Below are 27,801 nucleotides of genomic sequence, written 5' to 3'. Positions count from 1 at the left end.
ACATGGGTTTCAGATCTCTACTCAAATGCTACTGTATCAGACAGGCCTTCCCCACTGACTGCCCTCTATAAAATACAAATGCCCTTTCCCATGACACTGCTCTCTCTTCCTTACCCAGCTTTACTGTGCTTCATAGCACTCACTACTCCTGGACAGATATTTGTTTCCTGTGTCCCCCAAACCAGAAAGTGAGCTCCATGAGGACAGAAACTTTGTTTTGTGTTTTTTTTTTTTTAACTACTATCTCTCAGGTGTCTAAAACATGCATTTATATGTTCAATATATTTATTATATATATTTTTTGCTACTTACTCACTGGATACACTTTTCAAGTGAGTAACTGAATAAATAAATGCCTCTATTTCCATCTGGTATTCCCTAAATGAAATCTTGGGCTGTGGGAGGAGAAAGTCACTTGCCTCACCTAGACAGGACTGGCGCTATCCACCCGCTGAGGATATCATGTAGGAAGGGAGCTGCCAAAATGAGAGAATTCCGCAGGTCCCTCATGGTGGCTAAGAGGCACTTACCTCCACGCTCTTCAATGCTAGCACATTCTCTTCACTCCTCTGGGCCAGTTCCACTTTGGGGGCCACACCACAGATGCCACAGATCATGTCATTGTAGTCTCGGACAGTGAGGCACTCAAAGGCCCAATAGCCATTGCACAGCAGCTCCTGCAGCTGGCTCAGCTCCTCCGAGGTCAGAGTCTTCTCTGGAAGAAGAGCAAGCACACTGAGAAGGGCACAGAAAAAAGACACTGAAGCCACTAGGGATGAGCCAGTGGGTAGCAAGTAGAGCAATTCTGCCAGACTGATTCACCTCAAAGAACACTCCAGTGTACTAACTACCCTGAGGGTCAGGGATCTGGCCTGCAAGTGCTCAGGTGGCAACCCAAAGGGCAATTCCCACTGGAGTGATAGCTGCCTTGTACTAAGTACTAGATGCTGTGCTGAAAGATCTGAATATGTTATCTCATCAAATCTCACATGAATTTAATTATTTATGAACCAGGAGCTACTATCCCCATTTTATAGCTGGAGAAACAGAGGCACAAGAATAACTTGCTCAAAATCAAACTGCAACTAAGCGGCAGAGCCAAGACTGAAACACAGGCCCATGTAACTCCAGCACCTTTGCTCTACTCCATCTGTTCTCACAGCAGGTAAGGTAGAGGGGTACTGGAGCCTATAGGAGAGGGACGGGAAAAGCACAAATAGGAGTAAAGAGGGCATGGAGGAAAAATATTCTAGACAGAAAGGACGGTTCTCACTCTCAGGTCTTGGCATGAGCCTTGAGACTGGAAGCAGACATCCAGGAGCTGTGGTCAGAATGAGTCTAACATGCAATGGGGCCAAGTCGCCCTATGACCAAAGGAGGTACTTGTGGAAGTCACTGGTAAACTCTTGCTAAGGGTCCCTGGATGCACAGAAAGACTCATGCTTTCCAAAATTAGTTTGGCATTTGTAAAATTCAAAAGGAAGAGTGTATTCAGAAGTTAAGAATGTCTCCTTTTCAAAATAATCAGACTCTTCTTCAAAACAAGTCTTTTAACCAAAGACGATCACTGAAAATTCCCAGGGAGCTTAGGATTAACCTTGAGAAAGGGAAGAAAACAACTTTTACCTGTCTGCTCCTGCACTGACTTCAGAACAACACTGACAGACACTCTGGGGTCCTCTCCGAGCTTGATCTGGTTTCTGATTGCAAAAAGCAAGTCCAGGCTTACCAGCAGCTTGTTCCCCACATTAAAGAGACCTGCAGGTTAAGAAGAGGCAACAAGGAAATTAACGTATCATACACAATGGCAAAAAATAGAATACACACCAGCAGGATGTGGTGGCGCGCGCCTGTAGTTGCAGGCACTTGGGAGGATGAGGCGGGAGGATCGCTTGAGCCCAGGAGTTGTAGACCAGCTTGGGTAACACAGTGAGAGACTCCATCTCAAAAAAACAAAACAGGCCAGGTATGGCCTGTAATCTCATGCCTGTAGTCTCAGCACTTTGGGAGGCCAAGGTGGGAGGACTGCTTGAGCCCAGGAGTTCATGACCAGCCTGGGCAACATAGAAAAGCCCCATCTCTATTTTATTCAAGTTATATATTTTAAAAGGGGAAAACAAAAACCTCACAACTAAATGCCCATCAATAGAGAAAGGTTAATTAAATTGTGATGCATTCATAAAATTGAAAGCATTAAAAAGAGTAAAGTATTCCAACATGGAATCCATTTTTTAAAAAAGAAATGGATCGGCCGGGCGCGGTGGCTCAAGCCTGTAATCCCAGCACTTTGGGAGGCCGAGACGGGCGGATCACGAGGTCAGGAGATCGAGACCATCCTGGCTAACACGGTGAAACCCCGTCTCTACTAAAAATACAAAAAATTAGCCGGGCGAGGTGGCGGGCGCCTGTAGTCCCAACTACTCGGGAGGCTGAGGCAGGAGAATGGCGTGGACCCGGGAGGCGGAGCTTGCAGTGAGCTGAGATCCGGCCATTGCACTCCAGCCTGGGCGGCAGAGCGAGACTCCGTCTCAAAAAAAAAAAAAAAAAAAAAAAAAAAAAAGAAATGGATCTACCTGTTCTGACACAAAGCTGCCTACAATACATCATTAAACAACAACAACAGAATGAAATAGTACATATAGTAGATCCTTTTTCCCCCCAGTAAAAAAAAAGAAACACTTCCCTCCCACCCAGCTCAGTCCTTAGGACCAAAGGTCCTTTACCCCTCACACAACTGCACCTGCGGAAAGGCCAGGAGCATCCTTTAGATCATTAATGTGTAAGGGGTGTAACAAAGGCTATGAAATCACTCCAACACCAAATCCTGAAATGAATGAATCTGAGGAATTTAAGTGCAGTCAATTTAAGACAAATAAAAGTGGGTGATTTTGTATGTGCACAAAATATAATGCACTAATTTGCACAAAAGCAAATTTTGGAATACGTGTTCCCAGTGAAGAAGGGTATGGAGAAGTACAAAGGCTGAAACCATAAGAGAGAGCAAAGCTCTGGTCCCATAAATTTTTTTTTAAAAAAGCAAAAGAGGCCGGGCGCGGTGGCTCAAGCCTGTAATCCCAGCACTTTGGGAGGCCGAGACGGGTGGATCACGAGGTCAGGAGATCGAGACCATCCTGGCTAACACGGTGAAACCCCGTCTCTACTAAAAAAAATACAAAAAACTAGCCGGGCGAGGTGGCGGGCGCCTGTAGTCCCAGCTACTCGGGAGGCTGAGGCAGGAGAATGGCGTAAACCCGGGAGGCGGAGCTTGCAGTGAGCTGAGATCCGGCCACTGCACTCCAGCCTGGGCGACAGAGCGAGACTCCGTCTCAAAAAAAAAAAAAAATAAAATAAAAAATAAAAAAGCAAAAGAGTCATGATGCCCCTAGAAATCACCAAGTACAAATGTAAAAGACAACTGATACCACATTCTGACAGGCTAGAGGTAAAACTGAATAAACAGAGTGATAAACTCAGAGAAAACTGTCAAGAAAAGCCCAAAAGAAGAATGAAAACACTCACAAAAGAAATTTACTATAGAAAAAAACTCATAAAGGATCATAAAAAGGACATATAGTCTACCTAGCACAAAGAAATACAACAAATTAACAAGTTATATACAAATTTTTACCTATAAAATTGATAAACTTAAAAAAATTATAATACTCATCTACAAAAACAAAGTCAATAGACAAACTTAATTGTATTTCTATACTAGCAATGAATAGCTGGAAACTGAACCATGTCATTTAGGACTGAAAAAAAAAGTAAAACACTTACATGTAAGTCTAACAAAATATGTGCAGGACCTATATGCTGAAACTAGAAAAACTGATAACCTATTAAAATGGAGAGAAAGACTATGGACTGGAAGATTCAACATTTTTAGGCATGTCAAAATTTCCCAAATTGATATGTACAGATTGAACACAATCTAATTAAAATTCAAGCAGGACTTTGCAGATACTGACAAGCTGACTCTACAATTTATATGGAGACATACGTATTAGAATGGCTGAAAAACAAAAACAGATAATGCTGAGTGTCGGCATGCAGAGCAAACTGTAACTTTTACCTACTGTGGGAAGGAATGCAAAATGGTACAGCCACTTTGGTAATGCTGTTTTCTTATAAAATTAAACACACACTTACCATATGACCCAGCAATCTGATTCTTAGGTATTTACCCAAGAGAAATGAAGACTTAGGTTTCATTTCATATTGGTACACAAATATTTACAGCAGCTCTATTTGTAACTGCCAAACACTGGTAGCAAACCAAATATCCTCCCACGGAGAACAGATAAACAACCTGCTGTACATCGACACAACAGAAAACTACTCCACAATAAAAAGGAACAAACCACTGATAAAGACAACATGGATGACTCTCAAAGGATTAGCTTACTGAAAGAAGCCAGACTTAAAAGGCTACGTGCTATAATTGCTTTTACATGACATTCTGGGAAAGAGAATACTATATGGATAAAGATGAGATCAAACAGTTACCAGAGGTTGGGGGAGGGGGTGGGTTTAAATACAAAGGAACAGTAGAAGAGAATGTTTTGGGTGATAGACCTGTTCTATATATTGATTGTGAAGGCAGTTACACCACTTAGTATATCTGTCAGAAATGACGGAACTGGGAGCAACACACTTAACTACATGTAAATTTTAAAATACATGTTGATTAAACAAATATATAATCCTGAGTACTGGCCTAGATACACTACAGGGTAATAGGCACTCTTGTTAACTGTTGGCAAGAGCATAAAACAGTACAAATTCAATCTAATAATATAAGACATTAAAAACACGAATTCAAAATAAAGCACCATTAAGTTCTAAGACAAAGAGAATACATCACAAATATGCTTTCATCTTTAGCACTCAATTCTACAAACAAAATTTAGGATTCAACCAAAAATGGTGAGTGTTCCATAAATGCCTGATGTTGATGAATAATAGGGTAGGAAAGGGTAAATGTGGGGCAATTCTACTTCTGAGTATTTGTCCAAAAGACAAATTAGGGCTGTACACAAAGAATGAATCACAAAAGTGTAAAATGGAGCACCATACATCCCTTTAAAAATGGTCATGTACTTCTCTACTTGCTGGCACAGGAAGATGCCCATGATGTACCCCTAAATTTAAAAAGCACATTCCAAAACAACACCTAGCACAACCGCACTTTTGTTCAAAGAAAGACTATAAACCTATAAATCCTGTAATTTCTTATATTCTGCACAGATGAATAAACATTTCTGGAAGATTGAGAACATTGTTAAGTGTTTATCTCATGGCAGTAGGAATGCTCTTTTTTGTTTCCTCTTTTTGTCTGTCTGCATTTTCCAGCCCGTCCACAATGAAGATGTTATTTTAAAGATCCCAGTTAAGAGCTTCAACACTTGAAACGTAAAAGTCATCTTCTGGGACTAAGACATTTAGGAAGAAGATTCCCCCTTCCTCAGAAACCCTATCTGAGAAGGTCCGGTCCTCAAAGAGCCCAAGGTCTCATCCAAAAAGGCAGTTCCCAAGCCTGATTTTGGATTCTCTGAGGGAAGAGAAGGTTGGCACCCACCTGTGTAGATGTCTATGAAGCTGTGCAGGGCCAGACAATGGGGGTTCAGACACATCTTCACCTGGGCAGTCACTGTCTGCAGACGGCTGGCTGTCAGCAGCCAGCACTCCTGGGGCCCAGCCAGGGAGCTAGTACCAGAAACATCACCAACAAAAAAAAAAGAAGGGAAAGAGACTTCCTTATGTTGTTGCAAGGCTCAGTGATCAATGGCAAATTCTCATTTGCTGGAGCTTAGGATTTTCTAGGTTTTCTGGTAGGTATTTCCACTTTGTTGGAATCTGTGGAATCGTCCCCTACAATTAATGTAACTCTAAATTTATTACACAATTTAACCAATCCCAATGAACTCCCAAACCTAAACACTGTGTGGGGCAGTCCAGATGTAAACTAAATCCTAAGCTGGTGATAAATTTCAGGCATTTCAACAGAAATGAGAATTACCAATTATCACTTTACTTTTAGCAATCAGAAAGGTAAAGGAAGCCTAGAAACGGCAGAGAATAACATCTTCACAGTTACAGCTTTAATATAAGTTTTCTGAAGAAAGGAGCAATATGAACCAACTGGGATGGGGCAGCTAGGGGCAGAGTTAAGGGGTGCTTACTTTTGTCCCCCTTTGAATAATGGGCTGCTACAGAGAAGGCACTGCGTGGACGGAGACTCATAATAATTCGACCAAGAGGTTTGCTCGATGGTGACTGTCTCCTCACTCACGTTGGACAAGATAAGTCGAGAGCTGTTGAGTTCATGAATCAAGGCGAAGACCTCAGCCAGCTCTGACTCATTCTCAGGAATCTGCAGGACTTTGCGCAGCAGCTGCAGTGTGGACTGGCGCTGGATCTCCCTCTGGGCTGTGCTCAGGGGCTCTGTGGCATTCAGTACATCTGGGAGTGGTGAGCTCACCTCCTGAGAAGAGAGTGGATTGATCACCAAGCACTCAGAGCAGAAAGAGCCAGCTTCAGGCTAAAATAATAAAAGACTGGGAGCAGCAGACAGATAGGGCCCATGACTGATAGGTGGGAAACCTAGGTTCCTAACCAGCTCAGCTAATAACTCACTGTGTGACTAAAGGCTGGTTATTTTTCTCTGTGGGGCTCAGTTTCTCTATAGGTTGAGCACCCAAATCCAAAATGCTCTGAAATCTGAAACTTTTTGATCACTGAGACAACATTCAAGGGATATGCTCATTAGACATCTCAGATTTCGAATTACTGGATTAGGGATGTTCAAGCAGTATGTATTCTGCAAATATTGCAAATAATGAAATAATTCAAAAACACTTCTGGTATTAAGGACTTCAGATAAGGGATATTCAACCTGCATCAGTAAACGAAAGGATTATATACAACTCTTGGTAATGGATTCAACACTTAGCTCTCATTCATCAGGTATGGGGTTTAGAGGATAACAGACCCAGGTTTCAGTTCTGGATATGCCACTTAACAGCTGTATGTGTGGGACCCAAGGCAATTTACTTAATCTTTCTGGGTCTCAATTTCCTCATCTGTGAAATGACACATGAAAATAGTAATCTAGAGCTATTACACAGTTTAAATAAGGCATTATAAGTAAAGCACTTAGCACACAATGCCTATGGTGCAATGAAGGCTCTATGAATGATAGTTTTGATATATAAACAAGTATCTGCACTGCTTAAAGTTATCCGTCTTTAATTCTCAGTGGCTTCTGGGTACAAGGTAATTTTATATACCAGTCAGAGGCTTCCAGGAACAATGTTCTGAAATACTCATTAAAAATAGGTCTTTCTCAAGCAGGTCTCTCTTCAATGGAGCTCCTCCCTGATCCTTTTTGCCAAGGCAGCATAAATCACTCCCCTCTTTGTGTTCTCTGAGTGCACCCCTTGACTGCAGAATTCATCATTTGATAGCTGCTAAACCACTGCCCTCTCCACTTCAGTAAGGGTGGAATTCTGCTTATTTACTGATTCCCAACCAGCATGATGCCTGAGACACACACAAGATACTGATTCATATCTGATGGACACATTATACATGGTTCTGTAGAAGTTAAATGCTTAATGCTATAGTCTGGATGTTTACCCTCTCCAAATCTCACGCTGAAACGTGAACCCAACATTGGAGGCAGGTCCTAAAGGGAGATATTTGGGTCAGGGGGACAGATCCCTCATGAGTAGATTAACGTGGGGCAGGGGCAAGGGAGGTGGTGAATGAGTTTTGCCTCCTCTTTCTGTATGTGATCTCTATGCATGCCGGCTCCCCTTGCCTTCCTCCACGAGTGGAAGCAGTCTGAGGCCCTCATCAGAAAAAGATGTTGGTGCTATGCTTCTTGTATAGACTGCCATATTATGAGCCACATAAACTTCTTTTCTTTATAAATTGCCTAGCCTCAGGTATTCTTTTACAGCAACACAAAACAGACTAGGACACTTAATAACAAGGAGCTTTTTATTAACTCTGCATACCTATGACAATTTTCGTTTGTAATAGTTTGGTTATCTTTCTCTCCCACTAGACTGTAAGCTTCTCAAGGAAAAGGGCCACGTCCTATTCATCTCTGAAAGCCTGGCCCATAGCAGGCATTCAATATATGCTGGCTGAGAGAATTAATTAATTAATGGCTACAGAAGAGCTGACTAACAGTAGAATGAGCTGCCCCGAGAGGCTGTGTGTTCTCAGTCATGACTATGAAACCATAGCTGGAGCCCACTTGGCAGGAATACTGTCCTGTGACTCTAGCCAGAGATGAAGAACAGAAAGGACTGAAGACCATTCCAGCTCAGAGATGTGAAAACATTTGGCCACCAGGGGACTCCAAATGACAACACACAAGAAGGTACCTGTGGTTCTCACCAGTGCTTTATTTTGTGGAAAGCAATAATTACATTGTATTTCTCCAAACTTTAGGAGATTGGAAAGTGATGGAGGGTCTGCAGAGGTGAGTCCTGGGGGTGGGCAGCTCTCAGTTAACCAAATACAGAGGGATGTAAGTTTTAAGAGTGGGATCTGAAATTGGCAAGAGGTCCCTAGATAATTTCCTACGTCACTTGAAAAGTTAAGTCACTTCATCATCCTAGATCTAGAGAGTAACATCCACTTCCACTGCAAACCGCACAAATAGCTAAAATGAACTGGAAGAAGAAAGGAATGCTCAGAGCTTCTACCTACACAGAACTCAATTCTATCTCCTAATTACAGATAGACACACTTTGTATATATAAGCTCCAGGGTTAGAAGGTGCAGGAAAAACAGACATACCTGGCCTAGGAGAGATTGTGGTCTCATAGGGAGTTAAGAAAAGCAGTCAATATGGGGTGTGATCAGTGCTATGGCAAGAGGAGCACATTAAAACTCATTGAAAATCTGGGAAGAAAGCTTACTTCCAGCAGTAGGCATCCAGTGGAGCAAGAGAATCTGATGAAAGCTACGGACCCATTTTGCATGAAATTTCAGGGATTTATAAACTCCTTGAAGCTCAATTCTCAGTCTTCTCTAAGGCTCCTGGCTCTGACAGTAAAATGCCCAGATCTAATCTACCTTGCCCACCTTATTTTACCAATGGAGAAACAAAGCTCGGGAGAGGGAAGCTTCCAACTCAGGGTCACTCCCAGCCCCAGTGTTTTTCCCACCAAGTCATTAGTGCCCACATACTTTGGTTCCACTTTCCTTTCTCACATTTTCACTCACACTTATCCTTAAGTATGGCATGCCTTCCCCTTCCATCCAAAACCTGCCTGTCTTTCAAGGTCCAGACTTGATCTGGAGTGACCAGGCTCCATCTCAGGTCCTGACCTGTTTGTTCTATGTGCAATCCCTTCTTTCCTCAAGGCAGATCAGTGACATTTCTCTTCTTACCCTTATTTTAGTCATTCCATTTGCTGCCTCAAGTGCAATTGTTTTCTGTTCACTTTAAAAAACTCATACGGAAATTCTGAGGACCTCTGAAAATGCCCATTTTTCCTGGTAATAGTAATAATAGCAGCCCTAAGGAGCCAAGTGGAATGTATTTTACTATCCAAGTAGTTTGGCCCAACTTGAGAGAGGAGGTTTGCCTAGACTGCTAGAAATAAAGCTTTGATTAGCTAAAAGCTTTCCAAGGAACCTGAGAAAGCAGTGGTGCCCTAATCTACAAAGTCTTAGCTTTGGCATTCTCTATTTACCAAAACAGTAAATCAACTTACAGGTCTAGTATCAGGCCTCAGAGGTAAGAGGATGCAACCCTTTCATCCCTCTCCTTTGACTCCTACTTAAGGCCTGTGCTGTATCATTCTCTTCAGTGAATGAACTCTTGGTTCTCAGAGATCAAGGTACCTAATCAACCCCTTCACCCTGGCAATGGGGACAAGGAGGCTCGGAGAAAAGGCGGCACTTGCTCAGGTTCAGAACCCACAATCTGGTTCCAGTTTGGATGCTCTAACTACCACCATGTACTTTAAAAATCCTCTTATTTCTACTAAGACAGGTTCACTAACAGAGCCCAGAACAGGCCAGGGGATGTGTTTGGGGAAAGAACTCACGATAGCCTTGGTGTTTTTCTCAGTCCGGTCTTTGGCAAGGTTAAAACCACAGCTGGGACAAATCCGAGGTTTGTGCCTGTTGGTGTAGACATAGCTACAAGAGGGATTCTTGCACTTTCCCCGGCCTCTTGATGTAGCCAGGCCCAAATCCTAAAAAGTAAGACCAATGTTCAATTCTACAAAAATTAAGTTAAACCTGGGCAGAGCCTAGAACCAGAATGAGCAGCTGCCAGTAAATCAGAGAAGAGAGTGGCAACTGCAAACCAGATTCAGCCTAACTTCAAGAGCCTTAACCTTTTTTCTGCAGTTAACCCTTTTACTTTTAATATAGGCTGTAAATTTTTGGCAAATCCAGTCCAGTCCTTCCCTATCTGTGAAACAAGAGAGTAGACTCTCAATGGTAAGAAACTCAAATGCCTTCAGGGTCCAGGCAGTTGGTGGAGTGAAGCAGGTCTGTTTAAACAAAGAGGGCTAGAGACTGGTGAACTAAAGAGTTCAAGCCCTGCCTGAAGACAAACTGTGACTTATGGACTATTAAAGCTTAAAGCTCTAGCATCTAAGCTCCTATGACAAGTTACTAACTAATCAGCAGAAGGGAGGGTCTACTTAGGGGTAGTTCCCCCTAAATGGTAAATCTAGTTGCCTCCTGTAGCCAAACGGAATGGAGAGTAAAGGCATGGAGAAGGGAGTGATTATATTCAGGTCACGGGAAAAAGAAATCTGAGCACATTTCCAGGATAAGAGACACATTCTCCTTAGGGATCCGGTCAGACCAGACATTAACCCATCATACCGTGCTGTCTTGTTTGCTACTGAATCCCCAGCACAGAGCTTGGCACAGAATATGTGCTCAATAAATATTTTTTGAACAAATGAATGACCCTTTCTGAACCTGTTTGCCATTATGAGGCCAGAATTTTTAAAAATCTAGCTGTTCTCTCAAAATCTGTTCATCTTAATCAAATCAGCTCGAGAAACTGCCAAAAGACATCTGGCTGGTTGATACTTTAAGCATCAACAGAATTAGAGAATACTGAGAGTCATAGATGCCCCAAAGATGTCCAAACCAATGCAGCATTTTACAGACAGTGAAACTGAGGACCACAGAAGGAAAGAATCTTGCCCAGGGGCATGCGGCATGCTAGCAGCAGAGCCAGAACTCCTTTTGGACCAGGTCTCTCAGCTGTCTAGCATTTATTTCCCTGCTCTATGCTGCCTGCCCTACAAAAGGGTGATCCCAATGTCACACATTTGTCCATTAGGATGTTAATATGTGTTATGTTAAAAAATAAAGAGAAAACCCCTGTGGGAAACACTAGGCTAAACAAAATAAGTTGCTTTACTAAAGTACTTCTCTATTTTACTTTAAGATAGCAGTGTTGAACTGGACTCTGTTTTAGGGAGAAAAAGGCAATGTCGCCTACACGTAACTGTGGAACACCCTTTCTAAGCTAAAAGGTTCCAAGACTGCTAAATGTTAAATCTGGACGGGATTCTCATCTCTGGCAGCTCTCAATAAAAACACACTAATCTCAGCTGTCCTACACTTTATAAATCTCACCTGGAAAGAGACCAAAACAACCCAGCAGATTTATCCAGTAGCTATCATTTGCATCACGGACGGGATCTTCGGCATTAACAATCTATACCTGACGCTGTTCTCCCTCCCAGCTACAACCACCCTCTCCCCGAGCCTCCTACTGACCTTCAACCACAAAATCAAAACAACCTCCATGTCAACCCACCACCACCTAGCTGCATACTTACCAATGTCACAGTGCAGCTGTACTTATACGGAGGAAACATATCGGGCTTGACCTCCACAACTTTCACCTGAGAAGTCCTGTTGGATGGGCCACTTGGTAGCTGTGGATCAGAACAAATTGTTTAGTGCTTTTGAACCTTAGCCAAACTCCTGAGGGTCCCATGTCCTGAAACAACTTGAGGGAATGCTTTCCCAGGGAATTTGTAGAGCTATTCTCCAAATGAGCCCTCTGGACTGCCAGCTGGCAGTCACCAGTCCACCAAAGGCTGAGTGTCATGTTCAAGTCCAGGGCTTGCCACAGGCTTCTGTGCAGTTTCTAATACCAGGTTTTAGAAACACCATGAATCAGATTTGCAACTACTACTGAGTTATAAAAGCACATAATAGCTTTTATACATACAAATACACGGTTGAACAACTTTGCATAGAAAGATGTCTGAAAGATTATTCACTAAAATGTCACAGGGTAAGAGGACAATCATGGTTGTTTCTCCCTCTTTACCACTATCTACAAAATTTTCTTTTTTTTTTTTGTAGCAATGTGGGTCTCACTATGTTGCCCAGGCTGGCCTTGAACTGCTGGACTAAAGCAATCCTCCCACTTCAGCCTCCCAAAGTGCTGGGATTAGAGGCATGAGCCTCAAATGTTTTATAAGGAATGTATATTTTACTTATATAGCTAAAAATAGAAAAGATAAAGCAAACAAAATTAAAATTATTCTATAATAATGAATTTAAGTTGATTTTCAGAGTATTTCATGTACCTGTTTACTGGTTTCAGACTAGTAAAAGAGTTTGTGGCTTTTAACAAATACCCAATGTCACCAATCAAAAGGAAACTATTTACAGAGAAGACGGGGGTTGACCCAAGTAACAGAGTGTACATGAAGGAATCTAGGGGCTGGAAATCTACAAAACTACCGACACTAACCAGATACCTTCCTTCTACACCGCAAGATCACACATACACCCAGAGCTGCCATATCTGTGTGGAAAATAAAATAATTCTCAAAGTAAAAGTAAAAGTAAAAGTAAAAGCCAGTTGATATTCCTGTCAGGGCAAATGTAAAACTGTTAAAGAAAGGAAGTTAACTGACAAAGAACACATGACAAGGAAGATGGCAGACCCGTTTTCCTATTCCAACCTGGTCCATGACACAGTTTGCAAACTACAGGCCACAATCCAATGAGGAGTCATAACATTAATTTAATGGGTTGAAACCAGCATTTTGCAAATACAAATGAGAAAAAAAGTGACTGCATATAGTAAGGGCATTAAACCTTTAGTATATATGTTTACTAGGCAGTAATATAAAAATATGCCTGTTACTGAGGGTCATGATCAAAAGCTTGAAAAATGCTAGCTAAGGACATTTTGATAGATCCTTTTATAGCTCACAAGTATGACGATCTGGTATTCACACACATGGGTGAGATGTGCCTCCCTCAAACCTCATTATAATGTCAGAACATTACCCATTTGACATGGAAAAAAAAAACCTTGATAATTATTCTAGCTACATACAGCTAAAAACAAACAAACAAACCCCACTAATCCATGGAATCTGGACACCCAGAAAATTTTTAATATCTGTATCACTAAATGAAGCGAAAATATAAGCCACAAACTAGTATGTGGAGTAAGAGCCAAGTTTCTGATTTTTAAAAAATTGTAAAAAATAAACACACACAAATTCAGGAAAAGACCTGAAAGCATATCAGACGGTCATTCTGGGTGGCAGGATCATAAGGGACTTTTCTTTCTCCTTTACCTGAATTTTCTTTATTTTCTACAATCATGCATTCATTTTTAAAAGGAAGCTAAAGAGACATGACAACTAAATGTTAATATCTGATCCTAGACTGGATCTTAGACTGGAGAAAAAGATGCCATGTAAAGGAACTGTCCTAGAATGGGAGAGGCTTTAAAAATATACAATAAAATAAAAAAGACACTGGGTGAGGTGGCTAATGCCTGTAATCCCAGTACTTTGGGAGGCCAAGGAGGGAGAATCGTTTAAGGCCAGGAGTTTTGAGATCAGCCTGGGCAATACAGCAAGAGACCCCATCTCTACAAAAAAAATATTTAAAAATTAGCTTGGTATGATGGTGCCTGCCTGTGCACCCAGCTACTCAGGAGGCTGAGTCGGGAGGATTCCTTGAGCCTAGCAGTTCGAGGCAGAAGTGAGCTATGATTGCACTACTGCACTCCGGCCTGGGCAACACAGCAAGACCTTGTTTCTGGGGGGGGGAAAAATATATATATATATATATATATAAAAAAATAAAAAATTGGGTCTGTGAAAAGAAAATAAATCGTGGGGCCCCCACATCACTAAGCTAAAGGGAAAAGTCAAGCTGGGAACTGCTTAGGGTCAACCTGCCTCCCATTCTATTCAAAGTCACCCTCTGCTCACTGAGATAAATGCATATCTGACTGCCTCCTTTGGAGAGGCTAATCAGAAATTCAGAAGGATGCGACCACTTGTCTTTTATCTACCTACGACCTAGAAGCCCCCTCCCTGCTTTGAGTCTTCCTGCCTTTGCTTCGAGTTGTCCTGCCTTTCCAGACTGAATCAATGTTCATCTTGTGTATGTTGATTGATGTCTCCCTAGAATGTATAAAACCAAACTGCTATGACTACCTTGGGCAGATGTCATCAGGACCTCCCGAGGGTGTGTCCCAGGTGCATGTCCTCAATTTTAGCAAAATAAGCTTTCTAAATTAACTGAGACCTGTCTCAGATTTTCAGGGCTCACAGGTCAAACTGACACAATTTGGAATATGAATGGGAAAGTAAAGGTATGCATCAATGTTTCAGTAAAAGAATATCCCTATTCTAGGCTGGACATGGTGGCTCACGCCTGTAATCCCAGCACTTTAGGAGGCTGAGGTGCGTGGATCACTTGAGGTCAGGAATCCAGGGCCAGCCCGGCCAACATGGTGAAACCCCATCTCTACCAACAATACAAAAGTTAGCTGGGCATGGTGGTGTGCTCCTGAAATCCCAGCTACTCAGGAGAGGCTGAGGCAGCAAAATCACTTGAACCCAGGAGGTGGAGGCTGCAGTGAGCTAAGATTGTGCCACTGCACTCCAGCCTAGGTGACAGAGCAAGACCCCGCCACCAAAAAAATAAAAAATAAAAAAAAAAAGAATATCCCTATTCTTATGAAATACACAAACAAGCATAAAGGCATAACTTACCCTATAATGTGTATTTTACACACATGCACGTGTACACACCCACACATGGCGGGGGGAACACACATGAACAAAAAAGATAAAGCAAAATGGGCTAACACATTAACAATAGGTCACTCTAGGTAAAGAGTATATGGGTGTTCTCTGTACTATTTTTATTTTTGCGACTTTTTTCTGTTATAAATTATTTCTAAGTAAAAGGTTTAAAAACATGTATTCACTTTATAAAAAGAAATTACTTAAAAAATAGATAAATCATTCATGTTAACCTCCTCCCAGAGGTCTGCCAACGTGTAAGAATTGGGATCTGCCTTTACCTATAGTTTTGATACATTAAATGGCAGCAGCCAGACCCTCAAACAGCTCCCACTCCGGAAAATGGGTCTTACCTTCACCTCACCAGGGCCAGATGGCTGTTGAATGGGCTGGCCCAGCTGCTTCAGTGTGCTTGGCTTCAGACCACAAGTCCTCACAGAAGGAGTCTTATCTGAGAGAAACACGAGCCAAACTGGTGACTTCAGTGCATTCAGAGTCTCCCCAAGTCTCCATGTCCATTCTCAACCCCCTACTCCTGTCCCTTTCCCATCAGACAGCCCCTCCATCCCAGGTATGCCCCAGCCCTTACCACTCAGGGAAAAGGCCTGCCTGGCCCTGGGCAGTCCCATGCTGCTGCCTCGCCCCACATTAACCGGGGCTGGCAAAATCGCTCTCATGGGTCTTGCTGCAGCCAGTAATGAGGGCTTGCCCCGTGCTCTGCCTTTAAGCTCTGGAGCTCTGGACCCAGGGGTAAGCAGGTCAACTCTGAAAAGAATAAGAAGAGAAATCTGGAAATTCGGGAACAAAGGGAAGAAAACCAAAGTGCAATCTCTATATAGTGCTTTATTAGAGGATAGTATTGGGGTTCAGCTATCAAGCTTTAGACAGATTGAATTCAAATTCAACCACTAAATAGCTGTGCGGCCCGGGGCAAGTAATTTCATTCTTCTGTTAACTTCCAGTTTCTAACATGTAAAATGGAACGGTAATTACCTATACGTTATGGAGTCACTGCAAAGACAAAGAAGTGTAAAACAATGTCTATAGCAAGTAATGCCAATTGCTATTATAGCTATAACATTTAATCTACCTCTAGTTAGAGCACATACTTATGACAGCAGCTTAGAGACCCTAGAGAACAGAGTCCATGTTTGCTTCATCTTTGCAGCACCAATGTTGAGCACAGGGCCTGCACTGCAGAAGGCCTCAATAAACACTTGCTAAAGTGATTTACATGTCTTAAACAAAAGTTCTAAAGTGCATAGGTTCACCCTTTAAATATACAAAACCATCGCCAAAGTATATTGCCACATTATTTTTTTAAAAAAAAAGCAAGATGGGGCCAGGCGCAGTAGCTCACGCCTGTAATCCCAGCACTTTGGGAGGCCGAGGTGGGCAGATCACAAGGTCAGGAGATCAAGACCATCCTGGCTAACAAGGTGAAACCCTGTCTCTACTAAAAATACAAAAAATTAGCCGGGCGTGGTGGCAGGCGCCTGTAGTCCCAGCTACTCAGAAGGCTGAGGCAGGAGAATGGTGTGAACCCAGGAGGCAGAGCTTGCAGTGAAATGAGATGGCACCACTGCACTCCAGCCTGGGCGACAGAGCGAGATTCCATTCCAAAAAAAAAGCAAGATGTATTTGGGAGGCCAAGGCAGGTGGATCACCTGAGCCCAGGAGTTCGAGACCAGTCTGCGCAACATGGCAAAACCCCATCTCTACAAAAAAAATACAAAAATTAGCCAGGTGTGGTAGTGCGTGTCTGTAGTCCCAGCTACTCGAGAGGCTGAGATGGGAAGATGGACTGAGCCCGGGAGGGTGAGGCTTCAGGGAGCTGTGTTCGTGCCACTGCACTCCAGCCTCAATGACGAAGCGAGACCCTGTCTCAAACAATAAAAATAAACATAAAAATAAAAAATAAGATGTAGAAGTATGTTGTGCTATGATTTGTGTTTAAAAAAAAAAAGTAGGAAAAATATATATACATGCACACATACATATTTGTATACAAGGTATACAAGGCATTCTTATTTTTCCAGGAAAAGCCAGCCAAAGTTAAAAGTGGAATTGGCTTCTGGTGTCCACTGTGGGCACAACTGTTACCAGTTGAGAACCACTGATACAAATAAGGGTCTTCAGTTACAAGAACACAACTTCCTCAGGGAAGGGATATACGCAGAATCAATTAAGGAGGAAAAGGGGAGAAAAAGATAGTGACTTCCTCCAACTTACAAGGTACTCGGTTGCATGTTTTATACACAATCTTCAGTTTGTACAGTCAGCCTGTGAGGAAGAGATTTTCTAATACCCAACTCAAGATTTTTCAGAGGAGAGAACTGAGGTCAACAGACATGAAGTGACAATGCCCAAGGTCAAACAGAAGCCAGAAACAGTTGGAACCAGTACTGAGTTCTCTGACCATCAGGCCAGAACTCTTTCTACAGGATGCTTTAATAAAGCTTCTCTTTCCAAATCCAGTATCCAGGACTGGTAACTCACAGTTTTAATACTGCCCAGAGCCTGTGCCAGCAAGACTCTAAACTGCTTTAGGGAGACTGATAAGAAGAGATGTGTAAGTAATCTGACAGCAGTACATGGATAGCAGAGTCCAAGGGGAAGGGACAATCTTTATATATCTCTAGGCCTTGGTTTCTGTATCTCTAAAACAGGAACCACTGCCTGGGCTCTGCTGCCTCTCTAAGGCATGCTGTAAGGACATGGGATAAAACAAACATGGGGCATTTCCAAAGCTGTTATTTTAAATACAACTCTATATTATACAAACACACTGACTTACCCTGTAGGTTTTTTAGGAGCAGGGAGTAGACTGGAGGTGCTTGTCCCCTCAGATGGTGTTGGTATGTCTGCTCCAGGACTGTCACTGTCAGCTGTCCCCAGAGTGACCTCAGGCTGCACACCACTTCTGACGACTGGTGTCTTAGTGACTGCTGTACCACGGTTCCCAGGAGCTTCCTTAACCAAAACATGGGCGTCGGAGATGATCACTTCCTCCCACTCACTCTCCTCACCTACTTCTCTGGGAGGAGCTACATTCAGGAGCTGGCTTACAGCTTCCGAATTCTCCAGAGTCAGTTTGGAGGCATTTTCCTTAGAGGAATTTTGCTCAGTGGTGACAGGTTGCTGATTTCTTTTCACCACAGAGCCTTTGGAAGAGACACCAGAAGCCAATTCCACTTTTACTTTGGCTGGCTTTTCCTAGAAAAATAAGAATACCTTGTATACATAAGGCATTTTACAGTTGATGACATTCACAAACATTCTCTCATTTGATCTTTTTTTTTTTTTTTTTTTTTTTGAGACGGAGTCTCGCTCTGTCACCCGAGCTGGAGTGCAGTGGCCGGATCTCAGCTCACTGCAAGCTCCGCCTCCCGGGTTTACGCCATTCTCCTGCCTCAGCTTCCCGAGTGGGACTACAGGCGCCCGCCACCTCGCCCGGCTAGTTTTTTGTATTTTTTAGTAGAGACGGGGTTTCACCGTGTTAGCCAGGATGGTCTTGATCTCCTGACCTCGTGATCCGCCCGTCTCGGCCTCCCAAAGTGCTGGGATTACAGGCTTGAGCCACCGCGCCCGGCCCATTTGATCATTTTAATAACATATGGGCGACAAATAAGGAAACTAAGGTCCATGAAACGAAGAAGTTAACTTAAGGTCTCAAGTGTAAAACTAGCCTGAATCTAAGTCTTCTGGCTACAGGCTCCTTTCACTATAGTATTAAACGCCTTCATCTGAATAAAGCTATTCATCTTCTAATGAATTCTTATTGAAAAGCCTCTCCAGGTTTCATCAACCAAATGTCGGCATTTTTTAGTTTTACATTTAGTTTGACATTATTCAAAGCCTACTTCTCTGTGTCTAGAAAGAGGGTGACATACTGCCATACAGGAACTAAAAGTCCTAAGTTGTTCACCTTGGTGGTCCTTTTATGAGATTCAGTTAATCCCAGTGTGGCCACAACCTCATGTGGACAGATTCAAATTTTCTCACCTCCTTTGGGAAAAATTCTATTTTTTGTTCCAGATTCTTTAAGGTGAGTCTTAAGAATGACTTACACATATGTCACATACTTTGCACTGGATCAAATTAACTCATGCATTATTATCTGCTATAAATACTCAAACTCACTAAAAATGGCAGCCGCTATTTTAGCTAGACCTGGTTTTAAAAAGCCCTTGGTGTCTCAGCTTGTATCCAATTAGCACTGCAGTGGAAATAACAGTATTACATACACACCCGCACACTTTAAAAAAATGTTTTTAAATAGTGGTTGTCTCTGGAATAGGTTTCAGAAAGGTTTTCTACCCACCATGCACATCGTGAAGGGCACTGTAAACTAGGAAACATAAAGGCTAGGTTCTATCAAGCTTAGCTCCACTCCTAATTAGTTATGTGGTGTAAGGCAAGCTTCAATTGAATCCTCATTCCCCCTTATGAAATAGCAAAGGGTTGGGCTCTCAGTGTTTGTCAACAGGAGCCAGACAGCATTTTGGGTGACCTAATTATTCAGCGTGGAGGACCTCCCTGCACATTACAGAAGTTTAGTGTCTGTGCCAATGTCATTACATTTCAATATGATTTATCTCCCAGTAGCTTACTACCCCCAAACCCCTCAACATTTCTAAAGCCATCTGCACACTGCACTTCTAGTTCAGAACCAGTAACAGCCAGGCGCCATGGCTTATGCCTGTGATCCTAAGTCTTTGGGAAACTGAGGCAAGAGGATCGCCTGAGCCCAGGAGTTCAAGACCAGTTTGGGAAACATGGCAAGACCACATCTCTACAAAAAAAAAAAAAAAAAAAAAAAATTAGCCAGGCATGGTGGTATGCAGCCTGTGTTCCTGTTTTCCCAGCTACTAGAGAGGCTGAGGTGGCAGGATCACTTGACCCCAGGAGGCTGAGGCTGCAGTGAGCTGTATTCATGCCTGGATGACAGAGCAAGACCCTGTCCCTGTCTGGGAAAAAAAAAAAAGAAGAGCCAGTAACAGGTGACCTCTTAAGAGCTCTTTGGTAAAGCATTCTCAGATTCTAAAAGAGTGAGTTAACATGACGAGAAATTCCAAGTCAAGTGCACAGAGTTTATTTACTGCAGGAGAGAGAAAATTTAGCAGAAAAACAGGAGACTAAACTCATTTCTTGAGATAAGATCTTTGAGAAAACACTGCCTACTAAGTAGGCTATTTTAGACAAAAATCACTGCAGAAAGATTGGGTAATTTAAGCAACCTGAGCAAAACAACTCTACCTGGTGATCTCACATTTCATTAACTCAGCCTACTCATATTAGATGTTACTTTCAAAATTTAAGGTAAATAAAACAGGCTGCAGGCTCAGAGAGACCTCAGTTGCTGCCATTGGAAAGCCTTAAGAATGAAGCCTTGAGCTAAACAGCCTTATATACTATCTTTTGTTTTATTCAATTCATTGAGAACTATGCCACATATTTATTGGGCTAACTTTAGCCAGTATGATCTCTAGAACAATACAACAAAAGGCGAGTCATTTCCTGCCTGGCACAAACACACTTGGAGCTTTTAGAGACAAATTATACTTGCTGCTTCAAAAATCAGAATTCAAGAAATTTTATTAATAGATCAAGGGTGTCCAATTTTGGCTTCCCTGGGCCACATTGGAAGAATTGTCTTGAGTCACACATAAAATACACTAACAATAGCTGATGAGTTTAAAAAAATAAAAATAAAATAATCACACACACAAAAATATCGTAATGTTTTGCTCTTTGAGGAAGACACAGTCGTAGGTGGTGCAGAGCTGCGGTCCGCCCGCTCCTGCCCGCTCCTGCTCCTGACTCACCGCTGTTCTCTCTCGCCAAGGAACAAGTCGGTCAGGAAGCCCGCTGCAGCCAAGGCTTTTAAAGATACCGGAAAAACACTCATGGAGCTGGAGGTGGCAATTCACCGAATTCAAATCATTCTAACGAGCTGCAACAAAAAATCCCTGGAGAAGATGTGTGCTGACTTGATCAGAGGAGCAAAGGAAAATAATCTCAGTGAAAGGATCAGTTCGAATGCCTACCAAGACTTTGAGAATCACTACAAGAAAAATTTGTGGTCAAGGTTCTAAGACACAGGAATGTTTCCATAGGAGAATCCACAAACAACTAATTGACTTGCACAGTCCTTCTGAAATTAAGCAGATTACTTCCATCAGTACTGAGCCAGGAGTTGAGATGGAAGTCACCACTACAGATGCTTAAGTCAACTATTTTAATACATTGATTACCAGTTGTTAAAAAACAAAAAATCTCAATGTTTTAAGATAGTTTATGCATTTGTGTTGGGCTTCATTCAAAGCCATCCTGGGCCATGGATTGGACAAGCTTGTCTTACATTCTGCAGCTAAACAGCATAGCAATGCCTGAGAAGTGTGGTTTAGTGGAAAAGGCAATGGGATAATTAGCTGTGTGAATTTAGTAAGTCGCTTTTCTAAAATCTATTTTTCCTCAGCTGGAAACTCAAAACAGTTGAAGTAGTTGATAAAGTCAATTTTATTTCTAAAATTCTAAGTGCATTGATGGTAAAATGTTACCTATCTTCTCTCACTTATTCTGTTTCTATAAGCTTTAGAGATCACAGTATCTACTCTTTACATGGTAATTCTTGCAAAATACATTGGCAAATTCTGACTTAGCAAGTCAAGATGGGGGGAAGGTAGCTAAGAAAAAAATTGTTTTCATGCCATCAGCTTGATCTTAGTAAGAGAACCACGGCTTTAAAGTTTTTCAGGCTGGGCACCGTGGCTCACACATGTAATCCCAGCACTTTGTGAGGCCAAGGCAGGTGGATCACTTGAGGCCAGGAGTTCGACACCAGCCTGGCCAACATGGTGAAACCCCATTTTTACTAAAAATACAAAAAAACCTAGCTGGCTGTGGTGGCACATGCTTGTAATCCCAGCTACTCGGGAGGATGAGGCATAAGGATCACTTGAACCTGAGAGGTGGAAGCTTCAGTGAGCTGAGATCGTGCCATCCAGCCTGGGCAATACAGCAAGACTCTATCTTCAAAAAAAACCAGAAACAAAAACAGTTATTTCAGTTAAAGCCAGGTATGATGGTATGATGTCATATGCGTACAGTACCAGCTACTCAGGAAGCTGAGGCAGGAGGATCACTTGAGACCAGGAATTCGAAATGGGCCTAGGCAACATAGCAAGAGACTCTGTCTCAAAAAAAACAAAAGTTATTTCAATCAAAGTGTAAAGAAACCATACATACAAGAGATGAAAAAGCCAAAGTAAAAATAGCCTGCAGGAGGGACAAGCCCATAACGATCACTGACAGTCTTTCATGCACACGTGCAGGAAATATGGTCATTTAAGAGACCTGCTTTGCATTGGTCAAGAAAGGCCAAGGAAAATTCTGACTACTATCCAATTCAATCTCCCTACTGCAGCTAGAGAACTGCCTTTTTGGGGAATACAGTGGGAATACACTGATGGCTTCACAGAAGCACATCAGAGAAGATGGCACAAGAGCTTTACAAAACCTCCTGTGAGATATTAGCACTAGGTCCTTCCTGACCCTAGAAGTGATAACATGAAGAGCAATAGTAGGGCTAATAATTACATTGATGTCTATCATGATGATAGCAGGGCATTCACTGAAGATCTAATATATACCAGAAACTGTGCCATTTAGTCTATATGGATAATCTTATGTGACCCTGCTAACATCCCTAATGAAGTAGGTACTAACTTCTATTTACAGATGAGACAAAACTTAAATCCAGAACAGATATAGAATGTCTTGACCAAGATTACATAGTTAAAAACCATGGGAAGTAGGGGTCTGAACTGAGGTAGCTAACTCCAGAATTGTGTTCTCAATTATCCTGTTCTGTCTCCTGGAATTGGTGCTACCCTGAACTTAGCCAGAAGCGAAAACACTCATCCAGAGGGCAAAAGTCACCATCCCAGTACTTCTCAAAGAGATGTGAAAATTGCCCTGGAGAAATTTAAGGTATGCTGCTATAAGGTTTTTCTAACATATATAAGTTTGGACCATGCTGAGTTAAACATGTGATAATCACAATCCCAACCTAAGCAATTTTCACTAAAATAATGTCCTCTCTTTCCTTTTCTACCCACCCAAATTCTGTTGATTCTTCAAGACTCTCTCTCTTCTATAAAACCTTCCCTGTCTGTCCCAGGCCTTATAAATGTCTCTCCTCTCTGAACTAGGTGAGAATTTACTGCCTATTCCATCCATTTTAGCCCTTAAAATGTATAGTTTCATATAAAAAATGTAGCAAGTATGTATGTTTTATCTGGTGCGCACCAAGCATACACAGGTGACAGCATGTTAAACACAACTTCAAAAGGGCACAGCTGTGATGCTCATTTATTTCTTGAGTGTCTTCTATGGGCAAAGACTGTGGGGGATACCAAGGTCATTAAGGAACTCACAATGTGACATAAACAGAAACACTGTTAACTGGCGATGAGTGTTAAATAAAAATGTTAAAGACACAGATATAGACATCTATATATATAGATAAGGGGATGACAGAAATAAGTAAGTAAACATGGTGTAGTAGTTCATGGAAATTATGAAACAGGCAATATTTCTGAAGAATATTTAAAGGCATGATATGTTAAATTTAAAAAAGTAAAATATTATAGTATTGGAGATATCCACGAAAAAATAGAAAGAAAAAAAGGGAAAACAGTGGCTCACAGTGCTGTAATCCCAGCACTTTCGGAGGCCAAGACAGGAGACAGTTTCAGGCCAGAGCAACAGAGCAAGATCCCATCTCTATTGGAAAAAGAAAAAAAGAAGGGAAAGAAGAAGAAAAAAACAGATACAGAACTTATTCACAGAAAAAAAGACTGGAACGAAGTACACCAAAATGTTAATAATGGCTTTTCTTTGGATGGTATATGAGTTTGGATAACAATTTATTTTCTTGTGTTTTTTAAACAAACTAAATATAATGGAAATGATTTACTTGTATAGTCAGACAGTAAAAACAAATGTTAACTTTTTAAAAATCACCTGTTCCTAATGGCAAACAGAAAGCCTACTCTGTGAGGCTTCCAAAGCAGCAACAGCCAATGTACCTTACCTTTGGAATCCACTTCCCTCCTAGGAAGTTACCACAGGTAGGGCACTTAGGTGGCTTGTGCCTGGTGACATATGTAAAGGAGCACCCTGGGCTGGTGCATGTCCCATGGCCCCGGCGGGTATATGTAGTGGTCTGTAAATAAAGAGTACATCAGAATCAACAGAACAATCCAACCTCTCTCGGACTCAGATGACCACTATAACCACAGCCAACACCAGGAGGTCACGAGCTTATGGAAGGATAACCAATTCATAATCCTACCATAAAAGGTCAGTGTTGGAAAGGTATTACAACACAACAAATTCACTTTTTAGAAATGGAGAAACTAAGTTCAAATGGGGAAAGACAATTGCCCAATGTTACAATTAGGTACCAGAAGAATGAAGAAAGTGATAGTTGCTATGCATTGAGCTAGGCACCACACAGTGCTAAACACTTTATCAATATGTCATTTAATACTCTCAGCAATCGTATTAAGTATGTATTATTACTACTGAGGTTTAAATGCTTTGCTTCATATCATCAATCAAGGGCAGAGCTAGACCTAGAATCCAGATTTCTCTATTCTTGGTCCAACATTCCTTCTATGCATCCAGCTGCACCCTCTGGCTCTAAATACTTCAAAGAATTTGCTTCATCTTCATTCTTCAGACAACCAAGGACCTGGGATTCAGAATAAAAGTAGATCCATGGTCACTGAAAAAATAAGGGCAATTCAGGGTACAAGCCAGGCCCTATCCTTTGATACTCAACAGAATGTAGTTATTTGCATATTAATATATATAGCCACTGGCTCTTATCATCTCCACCGATCTCCCTTTGAGCAAAATGTATTACAATGGGTTATTATATTTCAGCTACAAATAGAAATGACTTATTCATTAGTCATGCTTCACTTCTAGATTAAGGCTGGAAAAAAAAACCCATTTCTGTCAGATTTGTTCTGTCACATATGAATGTTTACTCAGCTATTAATCCCAGCTTACCTAGCCCAGTCGAAAAGCAAAAAACTCCCTTGGGGAACACTAAACTACCATTAGCTACCTCTGCAAGGAAGCCTAAGGAAAAAGCAATTATGACAGTGGTATTAAGTCAAGGATGAGTGTGAAGTCGTATGGCACCAAAAGAGAGAAAGACCAGGATTTGGGTTCCAATTTTGCCACTAATACACTGAATGACCTGGTGGTAAGGGATCTTAACTCTTGGGCCCTGAGTTTCTTCCTCTGTAAAATCACCTGTTTTTCCTATTTCATAGGCGTGTCTTGCTGAGAAAGTGACATAAGGAATGAGAAAACATTCATTTAGATTCTACATGCTTGTGAGAGACTATTAATACTAGAATATAAAACATCTCTGATCCTTTCTCAGGTTGTGGCCAATGTATAATTCTCATTCTGAACACCTCAAGAAAGCAGAGTAAAAATTTAAGATAAGTCAGTTTTATAAGAAAATTACCATGAACTTGGAAATATTCCTTAACGGTAGTCTAGAGAAATGACTTTAGGAAAAAAACTGCTAAATGTTCAAGGATGATGTTTCAGTCCTAAGTATTAATTATAAAACACTTTTCTAGAAGTGCTTGGCTGACATTTATTAGAGCATGAAAGAACAGTAATTTCCAGGAGAATAAAGACTCAGGAGAAACAAGTAGTTTCTCCATGAGTCAAAGCTACAGGCTGTTCCTATTTTAAAATATTGCAGCTTTCTTATCTGCAACATATTGTTTATCTGCAGCAGACATTTTTGAAGATAAAATAAACTGGTAAGTTAAAAATATGTACTTGAGCCCTAAAGAAACTACTAAAATAACCAAAACAAAGTCAATAGCTAATAAGCCAATAAAAGAAAGAAAACAGATCCATAAAAAATAATCACATCAGAAGAAGGCAGAACAAAATAGATGAGACAAATAGTAAGATAATAGATCTAAATGTAACCATATCAATAATCATATTAAATATTAATGGCATAAACAACCTCTTTTAAAGACAGAGACCATCAGAGGGTCTTGCTTTTATATTCAAACTATATGCTATCTATACAAAGCAGAACAAAACAAAAACACTTTATGAAGATATAAATTAGTTAAAAGGATGGAAAAATAAATTTATTGATATAACAATAATTTTTAAAAGCTAGCCATTAGACAAAGTAGATTTCAGAACAAAGATTACTAGAGATAAAGGTCATTTCATAACAACAAAGGGGTCAATTTATCAAGAGGGCACAACAATCCTAGATGCTTGCATACTTCACAATAGAGTCAAAATTAATGACATAAAAATTAAGAGAACTGTAAGAAATAGACAAATCTACAAGGATAGTTAGATGTCACCTCCTTTTTTTTTTTTTTTTTTTTGGAGAATCTCAGTCTGTTGCTTAGGCTACAGTGCAGTGGTACGATCACAGCTGGAGTATCCTCCAACTCCTGGGCCCAAGCAATCCTCCCACCTCAGCCCCAAGTAGCTGGGACTATAGGTGTGTACCACCATACCCAACTAATTTTTTGTTTTTTGTAGAGATGGGGTCTCCCTGCCTTGTCCAGGCTGGTCTTGAACTCCTGGGCTCAAGCAATCCTTCCGCTTCAGTCTCTCAAAGTGTTAGGATTACAGGCACACATCACCGTGCCTGGCCAGATGCTTTCTCTTATAACTGATAGAACAAGTAGACAAAATCAGTAAGGATATAAAAGGGCTGAACACTATCAATCAATTTGACCTAATTAGATATGTATAGAACATTCCACCCAATAGCAGACTATGCATTCTCTTCAAGTGTACATAACATTTATCAAGACAGACCACATTCTGGGCTGTAAGACAAACCTCAATAAATTTAAAGGGATTCAGTTTATATAAATCAAAAAGGTCAGGCCACAGTGGTATTAAACTATAAATCAATAACAGAAAGATATCTGGAAAATCCCCAAATATTTGGAGAGTAAATAATAGCTTCTAAATATCTCATTGGTCAAAGAAGTAAATTAGAAAGTATTTGAATTGAATGAAAATGAAAACACACCATATCAGAATTTGTGGAATGCCACTAAAGCAGTACTTAGAGGGAAATTCATAGCAGCAAGCACCTACATTAGAAAAGAAAGAAAGAGCTGGGCACGGTGGCTCACGCCTGTAATTCCAACACTTTCGGAGGCTAAGGCAGGAGGACTGCCTGAGCCCAGAAGTTCTAAGACCAGCCTGGGCAACACAGAGAGACCCCCGTCTCTGCAAATAATTTAAAACAATTAGCTGGGTATATTGGTGTACACCTGTGGTCCCAGCTACTTGAGAGGCTGGGGCAGGCAGGTCAATCCCGGGAAGTCAAGGATTCAGTGAGCCATGATTGTGCCACTGCACTCTAGTGTGGGCAACAGAGTGAAACCTTATCTACCAAAAAAAAAAGAGAAAAGAAAAGAAAGGTTTTGAATCAATGACATCAGCTTCTACCTTAAAAAACTAGAAAAAGAACAAATGAGAACTACTGGAGCAGTGAAGAATACACGTGACCATGGACATCAGCTGGATAACGACTGCCGTCGTGCCCTGCTCACCTTTGAGGTCCTGCTGGTTCACAGATTAGATGGCCGCAATACATTCTCCTATATCTCCATATTTGTGCCCCTTT

General features: G+C 41.4%; 1 protein-coding gene, 1 non-coding gene and 1 pseudogene across 8 annotated transcripts in view; 2 read left to right on the top strand and 1 right to left on the bottom strand.

Annotated features, from left to right (window-relative positions):
• HMGXB3 (HMG-box containing 3) overlaps positions 1-27,801 on the bottom strand; it is a 52,929-nt gene that overhangs the window by 10,629 nt on the left and 14,499 nt on the right. For all 6 annotated transcript variants that reach the window (XM_077937335.1, XM_015141225.3, XM_015141226.3 and 3 more), the window contains 10 exons: positions 24,178-24,309; positions 17,875-18,293; positions 15,667-15,842; positions 15,431-15,528; positions 11,841-11,939; positions 10,074-10,223; positions 6,183-6,484; positions 5,579-5,706; positions 1,627-1,758; positions 531-715 (listed from right to left, as the gene is read on the bottom strand). In XM_077937335.1, the coding sequence (XP_077793461.1) occupies positions 531-715; positions 1,627-1,758; positions 5,579-5,706; positions 6,183-6,484; positions 10,074-10,223; positions 11,841-11,939; positions 15,431-15,528; positions 15,667-15,842; positions 17,875-18,293; positions 24,178-24,309 (1,821 nt within the window). The remainder of the gene's footprint in view (positions 1-530; positions 716-1,626; positions 1,759-5,578; positions 5,707-6,182; positions 6,485-10,073; positions 10,224-11,840; positions 11,940-15,430; positions 15,529-15,666; positions 15,843-17,874; positions 18,294-24,177; positions 24,310-27,801) is intronic.
• LOC114679184 (small nucleolar RNA U13) lies at positions 13,221-13,324 on the top strand. Its single transcript, XR_003730859.2, has one exon. It is a non-coding gene; the product is annotated as a small nucleolar RNA U13 (small nucleolar RNA).
• On the top strand, positions 19,403-21,603 carry LOC106998986 (small ribosomal subunit protein uS10 pseudogene; annotated as a pseudogene). The gene is made up of 2 exons (XR_013418228.1): positions 19,403-19,423; positions 20,837-21,603. The product of XR_013418228.1 is annotated as a small ribosomal subunit protein uS10 pseudogene (transcript).

This window comes from Macaca mulatta, chromosome 6, assembly GCF_049350105.2.
Source record: "Macaca mulatta isolate MMU2019108-1 chromosome 6, T2T-MMU8v2.0, whole genome shotgun sequence".
Classification (NCBI taxonomy): domain Eukaryota; kingdom Metazoa; phylum Chordata; class Mammalia; order Primates; family Cercopithecidae; genus Macaca; species Macaca mulatta.
The sequence above is the reverse complement of the archived record's forward strand: the minus strand, read 5'-3'. Positions and strand labels throughout refer to the sequence as shown.